At 41.7% G+C, this 18,907-nt stretch overlaps 1 protein-coding gene across 1 annotated transcript in view; it reads right to left on the reverse strand.

Annotated features, from left to right (window-relative positions):
- Nucleotides 1-16,133: 16,133 nt before the first annotated feature.
- The window catches only part of LOC124711823 (endocuticle structural glycoprotein ABD-5-like), a 34,926-nt gene continuing 32,152 nt past the window's right edge, over nt 16,134-18,907 (reverse strand). The window contains exon 3 of the mRNA XM_047242050.1: nt 16,134-17,616. Within this exon, the coding sequence (XP_047098006.1) occupies nt 17,373-17,616 (244 nt within the window). The 3' untranslated portion in view covers nt 16,134-17,372. The remainder of the gene's footprint in view (nt 17,617-18,907) is intronic.

Consider the following 18,907-nt stretch of genomic DNA (forward strand, 5'->3'; position numbering starts at 1 on the left):
CACTTTCCCACTGTACGTATTCGAGTAATTAATTTCCGCCACGAAATTCTTAATTCCTTTCCGAGTGTTTGTGCCCTTGCATATTTAATTACATAAAATTCTTGCGTATACTCGTATTTGAGGGGAGTAATATTGCTTATTGATAGCTATAGAGTATAAATTCGCGAGGTCGTTAGTCAGTTGTTTGTTTTGGACAGCCAGTGCGGATTTGACACAGCAGCCGCTGGTGAAGTATCAGTGCAGCAGCGGTGCAGTAGCGAGTTGCATATTTAGCTTTCATATTTGTTTTTGATCTTAATTTCTTTCCTAGTGTTTGTGCACATGCATATTTAATTACATAAAATCCTTGCGTATTCTCGTATTTAAGAGGAGCAATATTGCTTATTGATAACCGTAGAGTATAAATTCGTGGAGTCGTTAGATATTAGCAGTAGGATGGATAGGGTGTGTGCGTGCTGTGTGTGGGCGCAGGAGGAACTGGCCACGGTTCGCGAGCAGCTGAGCGTGCTGTTGGCCACGGTCAGCCGCCTACAGGCTGCTGCCTCGAGGTGCAGCGACGGTGTAGGGTCTGGCGCGTAGCTTGAGACACCCCAGGTGTCGCTTGCTGCGTCCGATGACTCAGCCGCCGAGGCACCTTCTAGTGTACCCGGCGCATTGGGGCCGCCCTCACCTCAGGGTGAGTGGCGGACTGCAATGCGTTCGCGTCGCTCGAGGCGGAGCGCCAATGTGGAGGCTGGCCGGCTGGCCTCGCCCGTTCATCCTGTCAGTGGAAAGGTGGCCGCTCCTTCAGCAGGGCCCGAGCAGGCACAAGGGGGCAAAGGCTTGCTGGTTATTGGGAGCTCCAACGTTAGGCGGGTGATGGAGCCCCTTAGGGAAATAGCGTACAGGGCTGGAAAGAAATCCAACGTGCACTCGGTTTGTCTGTCGGGCGGCCTGATCCAAGATGTGGAGGCGGCCTTGCCTGCAGCTATCGAGCGTACGGCGTGCAGTCGTCTGCAAGTAGTTGCTCACGTTGACACCAATGATGCCTGTCGCTTGGGTTCTGAGGCGATCCTCAGTTCGTACAGGCGGCTGGCGGATTTGGTGAAGACTGCTGACCTCACACGTGGGGTGAATACAGAGCTCTGTATTTGCAGCATCGTTCCCAGAGTGGATCAGTGCCCTTTGGTTTCGAGCCGAGTGGAGGATCTCAACCAGAGGCTTCGTCGACTCTGTGACGGTCTTGGCTGCAGATTTCTAGACTTGCGCTATTGGGTGGCGAATTGTAGGATGCCCCTAGATAGGTCAGGGGTGCACTACACAAAGGAAGCGGCTACTCGGGTAGCAGAGTACTTGTGGCGTGCACATGGAGGTTTTTTAGGCTAGGCAGTAGTGCGAGGTGTCCTGATGATCACTCACCAGTCGACGTGCGGGCAGGGAAATCAGAACGCGCTCAGTGTAAAGACACTTCAGCTATCAAGATATTAGCAGTAAATTTTCAGTGTTCGGAATAAAGTTCCTGAATTTGCTGCCCTCCAGCAAGCGTGTGGCGCGCAAATTATTCTCGCGACTGAGACCTGGCTGAACCCTGAGATAGGAAGTTCTGAAATATTTAGTGAGGGTTGGAACGTGTATCGGAAAGACAGGTTAGACACCGTAGGAGGTGGTGTCTTCATTGCAGTTGACAAAAATATTGTGTCTACTGAGGTCGAAGTAGAGTGTGATTGTGAAGTTATCTGGACACGTTTAACAGGGCTAGGGGAAATAAAGTTAATTGTTGGGTGTTATTACCCGCCACCGGGTTCCACCGTGACTGTTCTGGAATCATTCAAAGGGAGTCTACTTTCTGTGTCGCAGAAGTACCCGGATCATGCTATATTAGTCGGAGGCGACTTCAACCTACCTAGTATAGACTGAGATGTCTATGGATTCATTACAGGTGGTACAGACAAGCCGTCGTGTGAATTACGTTTGAACACATTATCCGAAAACTGTCTTCAGCAGCTAAATAGACAGCCAACGCGTAATGGAAATATTTTAGATCTGGTAGCCACGAACAGACCAGACCCCATCGACGGTGTCAGTGTCGAGACAGGGATTAGTGATCATGATGTTGTCGTTACGACTATGGTTACCAAAGTAAAAAAGTCGGTCAAGAAGGCTAGGAGAGTATTCTTACTAGAAAGAGCAGATAAGCAGTTGTTAGAATCCCACTTAGTAAATGAATCGACTTCATTTACTTCCGATACGATGGACGTGGAAGAATTATGGGCAAATTTTAAACACATTCTAAATCACGCATTGGACAAGTATGTGCCGAAGAAGTGGGTTACGGATTTTAAGTGAGCTACAGCAGTTATTTGAAAGTATATTTTTCATTGTGATAATAGGACTAACTATGCAAAAGACAAGCGCGACCAACGATGGTTTACCTGTGCAATGAAAGTGTAGTACCCGAAAGTTTTCGTTTTAGAGAGCAAGATGGCTGCCGAGTGAGATCACAAGTATTTTCTTCGTCCTCTAAAAGAACTTATTGAAGATGAAATAGTGACGAATTTAAATTTTCTTTGTTTCGTATATTTGCTGTAGTGTCAGTTCTTGTCACACAACCGAATATTAGCGACCCAGCAGAGCTTATTCTTGAAAAAACTTCATGTTATCTGAAGTCCCGATTATCGCCACATAACCTGAAATTTTGCATGACATGAGCACAAGTGAGTAGAGGGATTTGTAGCCAATCTTCTAAGAAATATTTTCACTGGTGGGTGGGGGGGGGGGGGGGGATGCAGTAGGGAGAATGTTGGGAGAACAGAAGAGGCTCTCTCCTGGAACTGCAGAGTATGCAGTAGGAATATTGTGATTGGGAAACAGGAAAGGAAAATCTGTGTCCTTCAGGCACAGTTGGAGGAACCAAGGAAGGAACTGATAAGGATCAAGGGAGATAGTGGGAAGAGGGTGGCAGGGAACTGGCAGCTGGTACGAGGATTGGAAGAAAGAGAACGCGATCTGATAGTTTTATCATCAACACCAAAAACAGGTATCTACAACTGCCAGAGTTAAGTGTAGAAGAGCCTCAGGTAGAACGAGGAGCAAAAAATGTGCAGCACACTTCAACCAATGCCAAGAAGCCTAGGAATATACTAAATGTTAGGAAGAAGAAAGTGCTGCTGCTAGGTAGTAGCCATGGGCTCGGTGTAGGCCCTCAGTTACAGAAAAGTTGAGGGTCAGCGTACCTGACCACCAGTATCTTCAAGCCAAATGCAGGGCTAAGTCATGTGATAGAGGACCTAGGGTCTTTACGTAAGGAGTTTACAAAAGAGGCCCATGTGGTTACAGTGGGTGGGGCAGGAAACAGTTTGGATAGAGATGGGGCATTTGACATAGGTGGTGACAAGATTGCTTCCCTGACTCTTGGCACCAACGTACACTTTGTTGAGCTGCTCCGGCGTCATGATCGATCACACCTTGATGGAGCTGTGAGGTGAATCAGAAGTTAGGGATGGCTCTGACGGCAGCCAACTTTGCTCATGTTCCTCTGGTGCCCGTCGGGACTATCAAGAGATGGGGTTTCACTAGGCATGGCCTACATCTAAACAGGACTGGGAAGAGAAGACTGGTGCAGCAGATTCATCAAAGTATAGGGGATGGATCTCGCGCCACACACAGTCAAATACCTGTTGTCATGGGTAGGAGAAGCAGGTCTTTTTGGGATAAATCCAGACAACAGGTTCCGCTACCTAAAGACCACCTCCTGCTTTTTAAGAAATACTGAAAGAACCACTCACAAGACAGATTTTAACACTTCAAGTATCACACATACCAGATGTCACAAAGAAAAGCAAACCATTGGAAAGAGCAACATGGAGCATTTGACAGACTTAACAATCCCCCATCAAACATGCAATCAATAAAAAATAAAATACAACTATTAGACGTTGAACCCAATCTTTGAACTGCACAGTTGTTTCTGTTACCGAGACACAGATATTCAACATGCAGTATTATCATTGTATGAAATGGATAACTCTCACCGCAGAACTGCTTCAAGAGGTGAAGTATCACGCATTTATATCAGGAAACGAAAACTGTTCAAACCAAGACATGACCTCAGTATAGTAAGTGAAGACAAACTCTGTTATATATCAGCTACTGAATTAAAAGGGCTTGATATCACCAGGAAATTAATCAATTTTTGTGTGTATAGATCTTCCAGACACTTTTTCCAACAAATTAACAGAAGTTCTAGATAAAGTCTCAAATATAAGTTTCTGTGCAGGGACATGAACATCAACTTTAATAACATAAATGAATCCAGCAGGGCCATCGTAAATATCCTTCACAGTTTTGGCATGTCCCTATTGGTCAATAGTGCAAGAGGGGTTACTACAATGACTTCATCAGTAATTGACCATGTGGCCCCAAATATGAACATGGTAAAAGTGTGATGTAACTGTAAAAGATCTCGGACAATAAGACCATATCTGCGAAATAACAACAGTAAAATCAGGCATCGAACCATTCCCTAAACTAGAAGCCTACAAACGACGTCTATCAGAAATCAAAATAAAAGATTTTTCAAAAGAGCTAGAAAAACAAAGCTGGTATAAAGTGTATAAGGAAACCAATGTGAATAGGAAATTTTCTCAATTGTCCACATTATTTAAATTGAACTGTGAAAAGGTATTTCCAAAAGTATGCATGTCTGTAATAACATCACACAAAAACAGATGGATAACTGCAGGTATTAAGAAGTCCTCACAAACACTTAAGTACCTCAATTCCATGAAAAAGAGTCGCAATGAACCAGAATTCTTAAATTTCTGTCATTGATACCAAAAGATCTATGGGAAGGTGCTGATTGCTGAAAAAAAATTCATTTAATGACAAAGTAATACATAATGCAGAAAAGAAAAGAAAAGCAGCCTGGGATGTTATAAAAAACGAAACGGGGAGAGGCAAACAAATGCAGAACAGCATACTGCTAAGGGAAGGGGATAAGGTAATAAATGATCCACAGCACTTAGAAAACTATTTAAATGAGAATTTTTCAAGTATTGCAGAGAAGTTACCGCAAAAATTTCCCAAAACAAATAAGACACCTGTAAATAGTGTTGGACGAAATACAATGATGTTACTTCCGGCCAGAGATAATGAAGTCAATAAAGCTTTTCAAAACCAAAAAAATGGAGTACCAGTGTGTTACCAAAACAATGCATAGAGATTATACAAAGCCCTTAACAAATATAATAAATGTTCCTTCACACCAGGGACATTTCCAGAGCAGTAAAAACAGGCAAGAGCTGTACCTGTGCCTAAGAAAGGTAATGCAGAAGACACAGAAAATTACTGGCCTATTTCCCTGCTGTCACCATTTAAAAAATAATAGAAGCAATTATGAAAAGCAGTTTAATAAATTACCTGAATAAACACAATCTTTTAAGTGAATCACAGTTTGGTTTCCGAAGTGACAAAAATACAGTGTCAGCCATACTACAAATGATGTACTTGAGGTTCTTGATAAAGATGAGTGTGTCACAGGCATATTTTTGGATCTTTCTAAGGACTTTGATACAGTCGACCACAAGATTCTATTAAATAAATTAGAAGCATTAGAATAAAAGGGATAGCTAATGACTAGTTTCGATCATACCTAGCAGATAGGGTACAAAGTGTAGAGATAACACATACTTCAAATAGATCGAAACATTTAGTAAAACGCTTATCAGAACCAAAATACATTTATATAGGGATTCAACAAGGTAGCATATTATGACCAATTTTATTCCACATCTACATCTACATGAGTACTCTGCAATTCACATTTAAGTGCTTGGCAGGGGGTTCATCGAACCACAATCATACTATCTCTCTACCATTCCACTCCCGAACAGCGCGCGGGAAAAACGAAGACCTAAACCTTTCTGTTCGAGCTCTGATTTCTCTTATTTTATTTTGATGATCATTTCTACCTATGTAGGTTGTGCTCAACAAAATATCTTCGCATTCGGAAGAGAAAGTTGGTGACTGAAATTTCGTAAACAGATCTCGCCGCGAGGATAAACGTCTTTGCTTTAATGACTTCCATCCCAACTCGCGTATCATATCTGCCACACTCTCTCCCCTATTACGTGATAATACAAAACGAGCTGCTCTTTTTTGCACCCTTTCGATGTCCTCCGTCAATCCCACCTGGTAAGGATCCCACACCGCGCACCAATATTCTAACAGAGGACGAACGAGTGTAGTGTAATCTGTCTCTTTAGTGGACTTGCATCTTCCTGTGTCCTGCCAATGAAACGCAACCTTTGGCTCGCCTTCCCCACAATATTATCTATGTGGTCTTTCCAACTGAAGTGGTTCGTAATTTTAACACCCAGGTACTTAGTTGAATTGACAGCCTTGTGAATTGTACCATTTATCGAGAAATCGAATTCCAACGGATTTCTTTTGGAACTCATGTGGATCACCTCACACTTTTCGTTATTTAGCGTCAACTGCCACCTGCTACACCATACAGCAATCTTTTCTAAATCGCTTTGCAACTGATACTGGTCTTCGGATGACCTTTCTAGACGGTAAATTACAGCATCATCTGCGGACAACCTAAGAGAACTGCTCAAATTGTCACCCAGGTTATTTATGTAGATCAGGAACGGCAGAGGTCCCAGGACGCTTCCTTGGGGAACACCTGATATCACTTCAGTTTTACTCGATGATTTGCCGTCTATTACTACGAACTGCAACCTTCCTGACAGGAAACCACGAATCCAATCGCACAACTGAGACGATACCCCATAGGCCCGCAGCTTAATTAGAAGTCGCTTCTGAGGAACGGTGTCAAAAGCTTTCCGGTAATCCAGAAATAAGGAATCAACCTGAGATCCCCTGTCGATAGCGGCCATTACTTCGTGCGAATAAAGAGCTAACTGCGTTGCACAAGAACGATGTTTTCTGAAACCATGCTGATTACGTATCAATAGATCGTTCCCTTCGAGGTGATTCATAATGTTTGAGTACAGTATATGCTCCAAAACCCTACTGCAAATCGATGTCAATGATATAGGTCTGTAGTTCGATGGATTACTCCTACTACCCTTTTTAAACACTGGTGCGACCTGCGCAATTTTCCAATCTGTAGGTACAGATCTATCGGTGAGCGAGCGGTTGCATATGATTGCTAAGTAGGGAGCTATTGTATCAGCGTAATCTGAAAAGAACCTAATCGGTATACAATCTGGACCTGAAGACTTGCCCGTATCAAGCGATTTGAGTTGCTTCGCAACCCCTAAGGTATCTACTTCTAAGAAACTCATGCTAGCAGCTGTTCGTGTTTCATATTCTGGAATATTCCATTCGTCTTCCCTGGTGAAGGAATTTCGGAAAACTGCGTTCAATAACTCCGCTTTAGCGGCACAGTCGTCGGTAACAGTACCATCGGCACTGCGCAGCGAAGGTATTGACTGCGTCTTGCCGCTTGTGTACTTTACATACGACCAGAATTTCTTCGGATTTTCTACCAAATTTCAAGACAATGTTTCGTTGTGGAACCTATTAAAGGCATCTCGTACTGAAGTCCGAGCCAAATTTCGCGCGTCTGTAAATTTTAGCCAATCTGAACTTCGCATGCTTTTTCCGTTGCCTCTGCAACAGCATTCGGACCTGTTTTGTGTACCATGGGGGATCACTTCCATCTCTTACCAATTTATGAGGTATGAATCTCTCATTTTATGTTGCTATTATATCTTTGAATTTGAGCCACATCTCGTCTACTTTTGCATAGTCTGTTCGGAAGGAATGGAGATTGTCTCTTAGGAAGGCTTCTAGTGACACTTTATCCGCTTTTTTAAATAAAATTATATTGCGTTTGTTTTGGTGGATTTGGAAGAAATGGTATTGAGCATAGCTACAACGACCTTGTGATCACTAATCCCTGTACCAGTCATGATGCTCTTTATTAGCTCTGGATTGTTTGTGGCTAAGAGGTCAAGTGTGTTTTCGCAACCATCTACAATTCGCGTGGGTTCGTGGACTAACTGCTCGAAATAATTTTCGGAGAAAGCATTTAGGACAATCTCGGAAGATGTTTTCTGCCTACCACCGGTTTTGAACAAGTATTTTTGCCAACATATCGAGGGAAGATTGAAGTCCCCACCAACTATAACCGAATGAGTGGGGTATTTATTTGTTACGAGACTCAAATTTTTTCTGAACTGTTCAGCAACTATATCATCGGATATAATTCTGATATAATTCAATGATTTTCCCAGCACTGTTACTCATGGCGAAAAAATTCTGTTCGCTGATGACAGCAATATTATAGCCTCTGAGAAAACACTAGAACTCCTCACGGAGAAAGACAATAAAACTCTCAAGGAAGTTTACGATTGGTCAATAACCAATAAAGTGACATTGAACATAAATAAAACTAATGCCATGAATTTCAGTTTGAAGAGGGAAAATGACAGTGTTACATTACCTCTATAGACTGTGTAATAAATGCAAAATTTCCTGGAATGAATGCTGATTCTCAGTTGAAGTGGTGTGAACACACAAAGGTACTTGCAAACAGAATGTTATCAGCATGTTATGAACTTAGAATCCTGTCATCGGTGTGTAACAAGCGGTGTCTTTTAGTTACATACTATTCATGTGTACACTCACTTCTTAGCTATGGCATACTGTTTTGGGAAACAACTGCACAAAATATGAACACAGTTTTCAGACTCCAGAAAAGAGCCTTAAGAATAATAACCAAAAACAGTAGTCGAGCTCATTGTACAGATCATTTCAAAACACTGGCGATTTTTACTGCACCATGTGAATATATTTTCCACTCGGTTGTACACATAAAAAATAACGTTGGTAATTACTGCACAAAAAGCTCTGTCCACGACCGTGGAACAAGAGCTAGACTCATCTTACATTTACGAAAAAAAGAAAAAAACATAAAACTGAAAACAGCTTTTTCTATCAAGGAATAAAACTGTACAATAAATTACCCAAAGAAATTAAAGAAATTGAAAAAGTACAGTTCAAAAAGACAGCTAAAGCGTACCTGTCATGCAATACGTTTGATAGATTCAAGGATTTCTTATATAAAACCGAGTATGCGTTTGGTAAAAAAAAGTCATACAAATAAATAATAATAATGATTATAAAACATCCAACATTCCACATAACACCTTTACGCTATGTTTTTTCCTTCTTTTTTCCTATTCTATAAATTCTTACCCACAAACTACGCATAGCACAACACTAACACCTCTTCCTCTTCCTGTGCTCAACACCTCATACAGAGGGATGCTGACTCAGTTTTTCAGGATAGCAAATGGGAGTTGTGATACAGAAAATGCCCCAGAGATCACCAGTGTGTGTGTTTCTTTTATGTGTGTAGTGAGTGAAGTGTTGTGAAACAATGTGTGTGTAGTGTGTGCAGTGACTAATAGTGAGGTATGTGTGAACAGTGTGGCATTACATTACTTAATAAGTTATTTGTAATAAATGTATTGCATACCAGGAGTAAATCTATTCGACTGTAAATGTTTGTGTATGTAAAATAGCTTATTTTAAATTGATCTAAACTTGTAAACACTTAGACATGTCCTATATCCTTGTAAAAAGAGATATACAGATGAATAAAGCTACTACTACTACACCACTACTACTACGAGGGCAGTTCAATAAGTAATGCAACACATTTTTTTTTCTGAAACAGGGGTTGTTTTATTCAGCATTGAAATACACCAGGTTATCTCCCAATCTGTTAGCTACACAACACTATTTTTCATCGTAATCTCCATTCAATGCTACGGCCTTACGCCACCTTGAAATGAGGGCCTGTATGCCTGCACGGTACCATTCCACTGGTCGATGTCGGAGCCAACGTCGTACTGCATCAATAACTTCTTCATCATCCGCGTAGTGCCTCCCACGGATTGCGTCCTTCATTGGGCCAAACATATGGAAATCCGACGGTGCGAGATCGGGGCTGTAGGGTGCATGAGGAAGAACAGTCCACTGAAATTTTGTGAGGTCCTCTCGGGTGCGAAGACTTGTGTGAGGTCTTGCGTTGTCATGAAGAAGGAGAAGTTCGTTCAGATTTTTGTGCCTACGAACATGCTGAAGTCGTTTCATCAATTTCTGAAGAGTAGCACAATACATTTCAGAGTTGATCGTTTGACCATGGGGAAGGACATCGAACAGAATAACCCCTTCAGCGTCCCAGAAGACTGTAACCATGGCTTTACCGGCTGAGGGTATGGCTTTAAACTTTTTCTTGGTAGGGGAGTGGGTGTGGCGCCACCCCATTGATTGCCGTTTTGTTTCAGATTCGAAGTGATGAACCCATGTTTCATCGCCTGTAACAATCTTCGACAAGAAATTGTCACCCTCAGCCACATGACGAGCAAGCAATTCCACACAGATGGTTCTCCTTTGCTCTTTATGGTGTTCGGTTAGACAACGAGGGACCCAGCGGGAACAAACCTTTGAATATCCCAACTGGTGAACAATTGTGACAGCACTACCAACAGAGATGTGAAGTTGAGCACTGAGTTGTTTGATGGTGATCCGTCGATCATCTCGAACGAGTGTGTTCGCACGCTCAGCCATTGCAGGAGTCACAGCTGTGCACGGCCGGCCCGCACGCGGGAGATCAGACAGTCTTGCTTGACCTTGCGGCTATGATGACACACGCTTTGCCCAATGACTCACCGTGCTTTTGTCCACTGCCAGATCACCGTAGACATTCTGCAAGCGCCTATGAATATCTGAGATGCCCTGGTTTTCCGCCAAAAGAAACTCGATCACTGCCCGTTGTTTGCAACGCACATCCGTTACAGACGCCATTTTAACAGCTCCGTACAGCGCTGCCACCTGTCGGAAGTCAATGAAACTATACGAGACGAAGCGGGAATGTTTGAAAATATTCCACAAGAAATTTCCGGTTTTTTCAACCAAAATTGGCCGAGAAAAAAAATGTGTTGCATTACTTATTGAACTGCCCTCGTATTTTTACCTCAAAGATACCATCGATATCAAAAATTCAGCTGTAAATATTGAGAGAGGAGAGGTTACTCTCTCACTTATTTTCCACATAAGCACCTTGAGCCATACTCTAGAAAGTTAACAGCCTGAACAGACTCTGATGGAGCCAGGTAGGGCACTAAAAGCATGAGGTGTTTTTATGGTTCTTAGCTCATAGAAACGACATATTTGGAGTTGAAAGCAACTGGTGGCATACTATCCCTCAGTAAACCTTGCCGGACAGGCCCACAGCCATACAGGACTGGCAGGGCGGCCCCTTGTCGAGACTAGGCAGGTCTCCAGCAGAACAATGCCGAGCTACCTGTCTTGGTGCCTGTGGAAGGCAGGGCTAGTGGCGACCTGTCTGAAGGAACGTGTCTACACAGTGGAGTCGTGAACTGGGCTTGTGTGCAGAGCCACATATGGTAAAAATTCACTTGTTTTTATATTTTCCGATAGTGCAAGTAGGACTGTGAACCACTTCCCCAGCTGCCTCAGTTGTAGTCCGTTTTGCAACTTGCACCACGCACGTAACGAGCAGCCCTTAGTGACTCACCATCAGTTTTATTTATCTTAAATAGCTTTGTGACTAATGCCCTTTTGGCATACTTATTATTTTATAAATGATGTATAAGTACTGTCAGTCTTTTATGATGATTTCGTACTGTACCTTATCATACGTTTTTAGACGTTATTCTGTGACTATGTTATAGACTATAGATCATTCTTTGCTTTAAATTCTGAAGAAGACACTCCTAGCAGTGTTGAAAGCAGGTTGATTTATTAAAAATATAGTGACTGAGGGCTGTTTCTCTTTCAATTGTAACTATTCACGGTCTCTGAACGTGCAGCCATGTTCAAAATTTTGTATAAGAAAAATCCAGTGTCTGAGAAACGTTTGGAGATAGAATCCTGATTACACCTCATAGCTAGGACTAACAAGCTCCAAGGCACAGGCGATTTAGATAAAGATGTTTAAGATTGTATTTGTTCGTGGGAAGTGACACGACTTCGGGAAAAATCATCTTTCCCCTCCGCAAAAACTTAAAAAACCAGTAATTGGCGGTTTCTTTTTTTCCAGAGATCCAGGTTTCTTAACTCTTGCCTTGGCTCGATTAGAGTTTGTGCTGTCGTGTCGGAGGGACGATGTAGTGCCTCTAGAGCCCTGTGATTGGCTCAAGACGGCGTGAAGGTAGTGTCGTTTGTGCTCTTTGCGGGAAAAACGGATTTTTTTCTGATGAGCTGCGAAGCACTCGGGTGCGGGACCTTGGCCTGGTAAGCACTTGTGTTCGATGTTCTGGCACGTGTGATTGGTTCTTGGGACCTGTCCTGACATTGACTTCACTTGCCAGTAATTTAGATGGGGGGAGTCTGTGGAGAAATTCTTACTGTACCGACAGGGAGGCTTCAAATGTCTCGGACTACTTGTCTGCTGAGGGCACACATATTCGTTTTTGGTTTTCCAGTCCTGACGTTTGATATCTTTGGGCGCTCTTTCGTATGAGTGAGCCAATTGGTCCTTGGTACGACCAGCGAACAGGTGTGTCACACACTGAAATCAACCATGATTTGAGGGCTCTGGTAGATAGTAAATTGCGATCCGTCTGCCTGATCGCTAGACCGTGAGATTTTTGCATTTATTTCGTGGCCGCGACCGATTCACAGGTGCTGCCTCACGTCTCGCCTCTCCGACAAACATCTCGCTCGTCACATCACCTCATGAAGCACACAGGGTACTGTACTGCTACTCCGGTATTTTCAGGGGCGTACAGCTCTCAATCGACATTTGCTCTCAGCTGCACCTGTGTAGTGAAACTACAGTAGAGTTGATCAGTCAAACTCCGCTCAGCGTCAGATTGACTCAGGTTGCGTTATACACCTCTTCACGGCCAGAGTACTTGACTTACTGATCACCTAGTTAAACTGTCTTTGCCAACTATGGTCCACCCAGTGGAGAATTAAATCATCTGTTAGTTGTTTAGGGTATGCAGTCTATAACTTGTTTAGTATAATTTATGTCTTGTTTTAAAAAATAAGTGTTGTAAATTGTACTTCACTCTCAGTCATTTTATATAGCCCCCACAGGGTTAACTTTCAATAAAAAAATGTAGCCAGACCAGGATTCGAACCAAAATATGATGCTTCTAAAGAGCTCGAGCATTAACAGTTATGCTGTCTCCAAGTTTCATTGTCTCTAACGGTTCCACATTTTTCTCAGTAATTATCCTCTAATTGTTTCGATGCGGCTCGCCTTAAGTGTCTCACCTGAGCCAACCTCATTATCTCAGAGTAGCAGTTACATGGATTGTACTCAATTATAGATTGAATGTATTCCAATCTCTGTCGTCCCGTACAGTTTTTGCCCTCTACATCTCCGTCTAAAACCACAGAACTTACTTCCTGGATCCTTAACATACTTCCTGTAATTCTGTCCCTTCTTCATGTCAGTGTTTTCTAAACCTTTCATCGTCGATTCTGCGGAGAATATTCTCATTTAATATCTAATATCTTTCTTACCTTCCACCTATTGTTTCCGAAGATAGCAACCAGGCCTGCTACCATGGGATGGGTGTGAACAGCAGCACCCGTGGAAAACATGTGTTGAACGATTGTGGCTTTCTAAGTCTCAGTGGAGATGTATTACATGAATAAGATTGATTTACATTTTAGTGAATGTAATTCAACTGAAAAAAGTGGCATTACAAGCAATGTTTAATACCCTCTATTGTGAAATCGTAGCACAGAAAGCATCCACTATCAGTATAACTGCTGTGGTACGTCGCACGGTCATGTATACAGCACAAGGACACAAACTAAAATGATTGCACTTAATGTTTGTAGTCCTGGAATAAATTCGTATTTAGAAGGAAGTTTCAAACCCCATTAGAAAGACAGAAGTTACTTCTCCCCCAAGTTACATAATAAGCCGCGGCGGCTCATTTCACTTTCCCAGTGCAGTGCAGGCAGTTTACGTGCAATCTTCGCACAGTGTGGAGCCGGGGCCAGCGGCACTGCTTGGAGCAGCGGACACTGGGTGCGGATGGACATGACGTCTTTTCCGGGTCGTCGTTCACACTTTCTCGCCAGGACACCGTAGAAGCCAAAGAGTTTGGTTGGTCTGTACCATGCATATCTGGTTATTCAAATCTGTGCAACGTTTGGCCTCTCCGCAAGCTGTTTGAGCAGATGTTCAAGTTTATATTCATTGAGTCGTCATTCACGCCTATGTTATTTGACTTTGTATTTGGTTCTAGGACAAATTTATGTCCTGTCTGCTCTATGAGTTTTACGAAGTGACTTGCTCTGACCAGTATTGTCTCTAAGAGTTTACTGTGGCTAATATTGTTATGGCGATTTTTGTCACTATGTGACGTACGTAGCTTTTGCGCATAGTTTTTTGAAGCCTATGAGTTAACTAGCTGTTTTATGGCAGAGAACAAACTGTTTCTCAATTTTAATATTTGTTTTCACCGTTTTTTAGAAGATGGTGTGCTCTCTGGTATTATTAGTATCCGGTCCTTTAAGTTTTGCGTGTTATGGCCTCCAGTCAAGACCTTAGGGAGTTGTTATTTATATTTCGTCTGGGAAGAATTTACTGTTCTCTTTGATTAGTTCTCTTTCACACCTTACATTTTTAGTAAGGCTTAATTCCTGGGTCGTATAACCTTACTGCAAAGGTTCTTTGTGTCCAGTCGTGGTGAAACGATAACTTTCAGTTGTAGTGTAATCAGTAAGACACTTCGGTGTTTGTTGACAGCACCAGATAAGCTACCGTTAGAGCATTCCGTGTCGGCTGCTTCTTGCCGCTTGGGCCTGGATCGCTTGCGGCTACGTGCACGGCTCTGGAGCATTTCCTAGCGCGAACAGCTATTTGTCTGCAGTGGCGTGTCATGACTGTCTGTGCTCAAATTGAGTACCTTATGTTATCTGAGTTGCAAAGTAAATACAATTTTGCTGGTGGTCAAGAGGAATTTATACGATTAAACTGTCTTTTCACGGGGAATTTTCCCTTTAATCTTGTTGTTTTGTTTAATACACATTGTAAGCTTGTTCTAAACTTTCTTCTAAATTATTTAGTGTAAAACTTTTGAGTAAGCCTTAAAGGCGAACTGTTATTTTTTGTTAACTAATTAATATCAATCTCTTGGGGACCAACTTGATGTTTCGGTTCTGAGCTTGCTTGTAAAAAATCATCTAGAAGTCAGTTTTAATTGTTTGCTGGTTTATTTAAATCCTTTTTTTTAATTTAAAGTTTTTTAAAGGCCAATATTATTAAAGTGATATATTCTTGCCTCTTGTTTATGGCCATTAAAAGAGTAACTGTGTTTTTTAACATTTTTAACGCTTTTCAGGTGTTTAAATTTAACGTGGCAAAATATCTTGGAATATGCCTATATGCTTTTTCTAAAGGTGACCTGTTGTTAGTTTGAAAAATAAGCGTTTCTTGTCAAATGCGTAAATGGTGTTAGTTAAAGGGGCATAGTCCTTCTATGTCATCTCCTTGATCACGTTAATTAACGATTACACTTAAGCTAAGTAGTTGCTTCGTTCGTAATTGAGGGAGACGAATGCCTGCACCACAAAGGAAGTGGAGCTCACTTAAGAATGGCTTCAAAGTGATCTGAAAGTTGAGTTCTCTATTACTGCTGTTTTTAAAAACGTTACTGCTTTCGCATTTATAATGAATCTTATAGAGAAAATAACTGTTAATGACGGAATGTGTTCTGAAACTATTTTGGAGTACGTAGTATGTGTAGTTTTTTATGAATAGCATATCAATGTGTTTCTGGCAGGAGTACATGTTGGATAGAAATCGAACTAGTACAAGCTCTTTTTGCTATGGCATTAAGTGAACATTAAATTTGTCCTAAGATTTATTGCACTTTCAAAGGCTTTAGAGGCAGCAAAAGTATGATAATGAACACAATTTTATTTATGTTACATTCCATAAATTAGCACTTGTTAATATCGTAATATTAGTCTTTCACAATTCTAAGTTGTCACGGACAGAATCTTTGTAATAGAAAGAGATGAGATCGACAGAAAACATTGTACGATTCCCAATCGTAACGTACTACGCGATAGGAACAGAAAGTTTAAGAAACTTAAGTTCTTTCTCAGAAGTTCTGAGACATGGCACCTACTCAGACATAATTTATTTGTAAATACCTTGATCGTTTATAACTCGTTAGTCACAATAGCTTATTCACAATGGCCAGCTTCGGTTCACTGCCACCATCAGATCTGTTCTAAAAATAGAAAAAACACTAATGTGGCAGTAATACAGTTCATTACATACGGCGCCTAATAACTTATAAAAATATGAAATTAAGAATACTTGAAAAAGGATAACTTTCCACTAAAAGTATTCTGGTGAATTAGTTTTAATTAATGATTGTGAGTATTTTATGCTATTAAATTTATGATGCTGATTACTTATGTGCCTCAGAAGTAGCTTCCTCTGCTGGTTAGAGTTGTGTATGTATAAATACAGGACGCTCTCAGGCCATCACTAGCACTTAACATTGATGCTTGCATCTGATTACATTCAATGGCACGTTATCCTTTTTTATGTATTCTATCTGTTCTTACACATTTCTTTTTTACAGACACTTATATTTTCTGTAAATTAGGTTTCAATCTGTTTCAACTTATTATTCTCACTTTAGAATCTTTCCCTAGTTTTCGTAACGGATCTGATGATGGCAAAAATCAGGAACCGATCACTATGAATTATTTGTACTGTTATATGCAATCAAGAGGCAAATTTATGAATGAAGTGTCAGAAACATATGTAGACTCTTTTACAGACTGACGAAGTGGCTTGTCACGAACTTTCAACTTCCAGAAAAATTCATGCAGCGATATCGTCTTTCAGTTTGTCACACTACTTCAGAGACGATGAAATTTCAAGAAGATTCTAAGGTGTAAATGTCCCACTGACACATTATTCATAAAGCTATCTTTGACGTGTGATATTAGAGCTCTAGGAACTGCGTCATGTAGCTGCCGAAAAGACAACAATTTTTATTGGACACACATTAGGAAATATTTGATGATAAATCTGTGGACTCCATACAACGTGAGGATGATCCTTGACACTGATACCAAACGGATTAATTTTGAAACCATAGAAATTGATAATCTGTCAGTTTTCGTGACATGATCCGAAGGTTGTCCATTAAAACAATGAGTAGAGCCTACGAGTTTATCTCATCTGTACCATCGCCTGATCGCATTTGTATGTCTCATAATATCTGCAGGAAGGCTTCATTTGTAAAAGTGTTATTTACACACTATCTCAGAAGGACAGAAAATGAGTTTTCGGCATGTGGTACGTCGTATATTGGTAAGAACAGCGGGGTTCTTTAGCGGCCGATGAGCGACAGTTTGGCGTTGGGGCTGAGGAGGACTTGCTTCTCGAGCTTGGGCGGCTCCACCGTCTCGTCGACGGCCTCCAGCTTGGACTGGTAGCCATCCTTGTCGGCGACGTAGTTGACTGTGTACTTCTGGCCGCTGGGCGACTTCCATAAGTAGCTCCCGACCGTCTTGAGGAATCCGTCCACTATTCCACCAACCTCCTGTCGCTGGCTGCCGTCACTCGACTTGTAACTGCAAGAGAGGATCTTGAATGAGAATAGTATGTTAGGTACGTGTTTGGAACCTCCTCCTTTATCATCAACTCGTTGAGATGAAATTCTAATGCTCCTAACGTGCGAGGTCGCAATCTTTAATTGATGGTACATTCCTGTACTGAAAGGCTTAGGACAAGGCTGTAACGGTGACAGGTTAACACAGAAATGGAGAGCAAATACCACGTTCTTCATCTCATTTACACAAAACATCTAATTTGAGTGTTATTTATATCCTTAAGGACTATGTGCCATGAACATAACATACTAACAACCCTACATTTAATACAAATAAAACTGGAGCAGTGGTTTTCAGACTTTTTCGGCCCACGCCGCTCTTGGTCCAAACGTCAATGTTCACTGCTCCTTTTGAATCAGAAGCCGACTCGAAATGTGGGATAAATAGACTTACGTTTATAAAGAGTTAATAAGAATAGTAGCTTCTTCATTAACACCAAACACTTTAATCTACTTTTAATGTTAATGTACCTTATTCATGTAGCGATCTGAAAAGGACGAATTGCTTCTTCATCGCCCGTTCTTCAAATCTAGGCACGAGATTGGAAACTGTGACTCTTACCTCTTTCTCCACACTCATTCCTGAACTATACTTCGCGTTATTGGCTTGAAATTCAGAAAAATCCGCCTTAGATAACGAGGTTATTACAAAAAGTGTCAAAACTCCTTGCAGTTTGTTTTTAAAAGGTGCGATTTAAAAGCTTCCGCTCGGATGCCGCCGATCCAGAATTTTTTTGCCTGCAAAACTGACGTAGGCACTGAGGCCATCTCCTCGTCCGATAAGAATGCTCGACGCTTCAAGGCCTATTTTTCAGGCACTGAAGACCTGATAATGGCAAGCGGAGAGGACTGTGGGGCGAGTGCTCTCACTTGAGTTGGCGTAACTTACGCATTACCACTGTTTTCCAAAGATATGTTTCCCCATACACATACTACATTCACTGATAAATGTCTGCGGTATCTGTTCTTCCGCAGCCAAGGAAAGAAGGACAGCACGGTGGCCCTGATTGGATGCATCTGGTAATAATGTAGCCATAGTACACGTTAGCGCATTTACCGTCGCAGGTCGGAAAGACAAGAACACCACACTTACCCTCCCCTTTTTTTAATCTTAGGTGGAGCCCCTTCACGACCACACCAGTATGATGGCCAACTCAAAAGTTCTACTGCCATCTCTGCATAAGGGTTAGTTTTCACTAAAGTTAGGTGGCGCTGGATGGGGCTACTGCGATGTTTGCGTACGTCTGGTTAAG

Source organism: Schistocerca piceifrons, chromosome 8, assembly GCF_021461385.2.
Source record: "Schistocerca piceifrons isolate TAMUIC-IGC-003096 chromosome 8, iqSchPice1.1, whole genome shotgun sequence".
Taxonomy (NCBI): Eukaryota; Metazoa; Arthropoda; class Insecta; order Orthoptera; family Acrididae; genus Schistocerca; species Schistocerca piceifrons.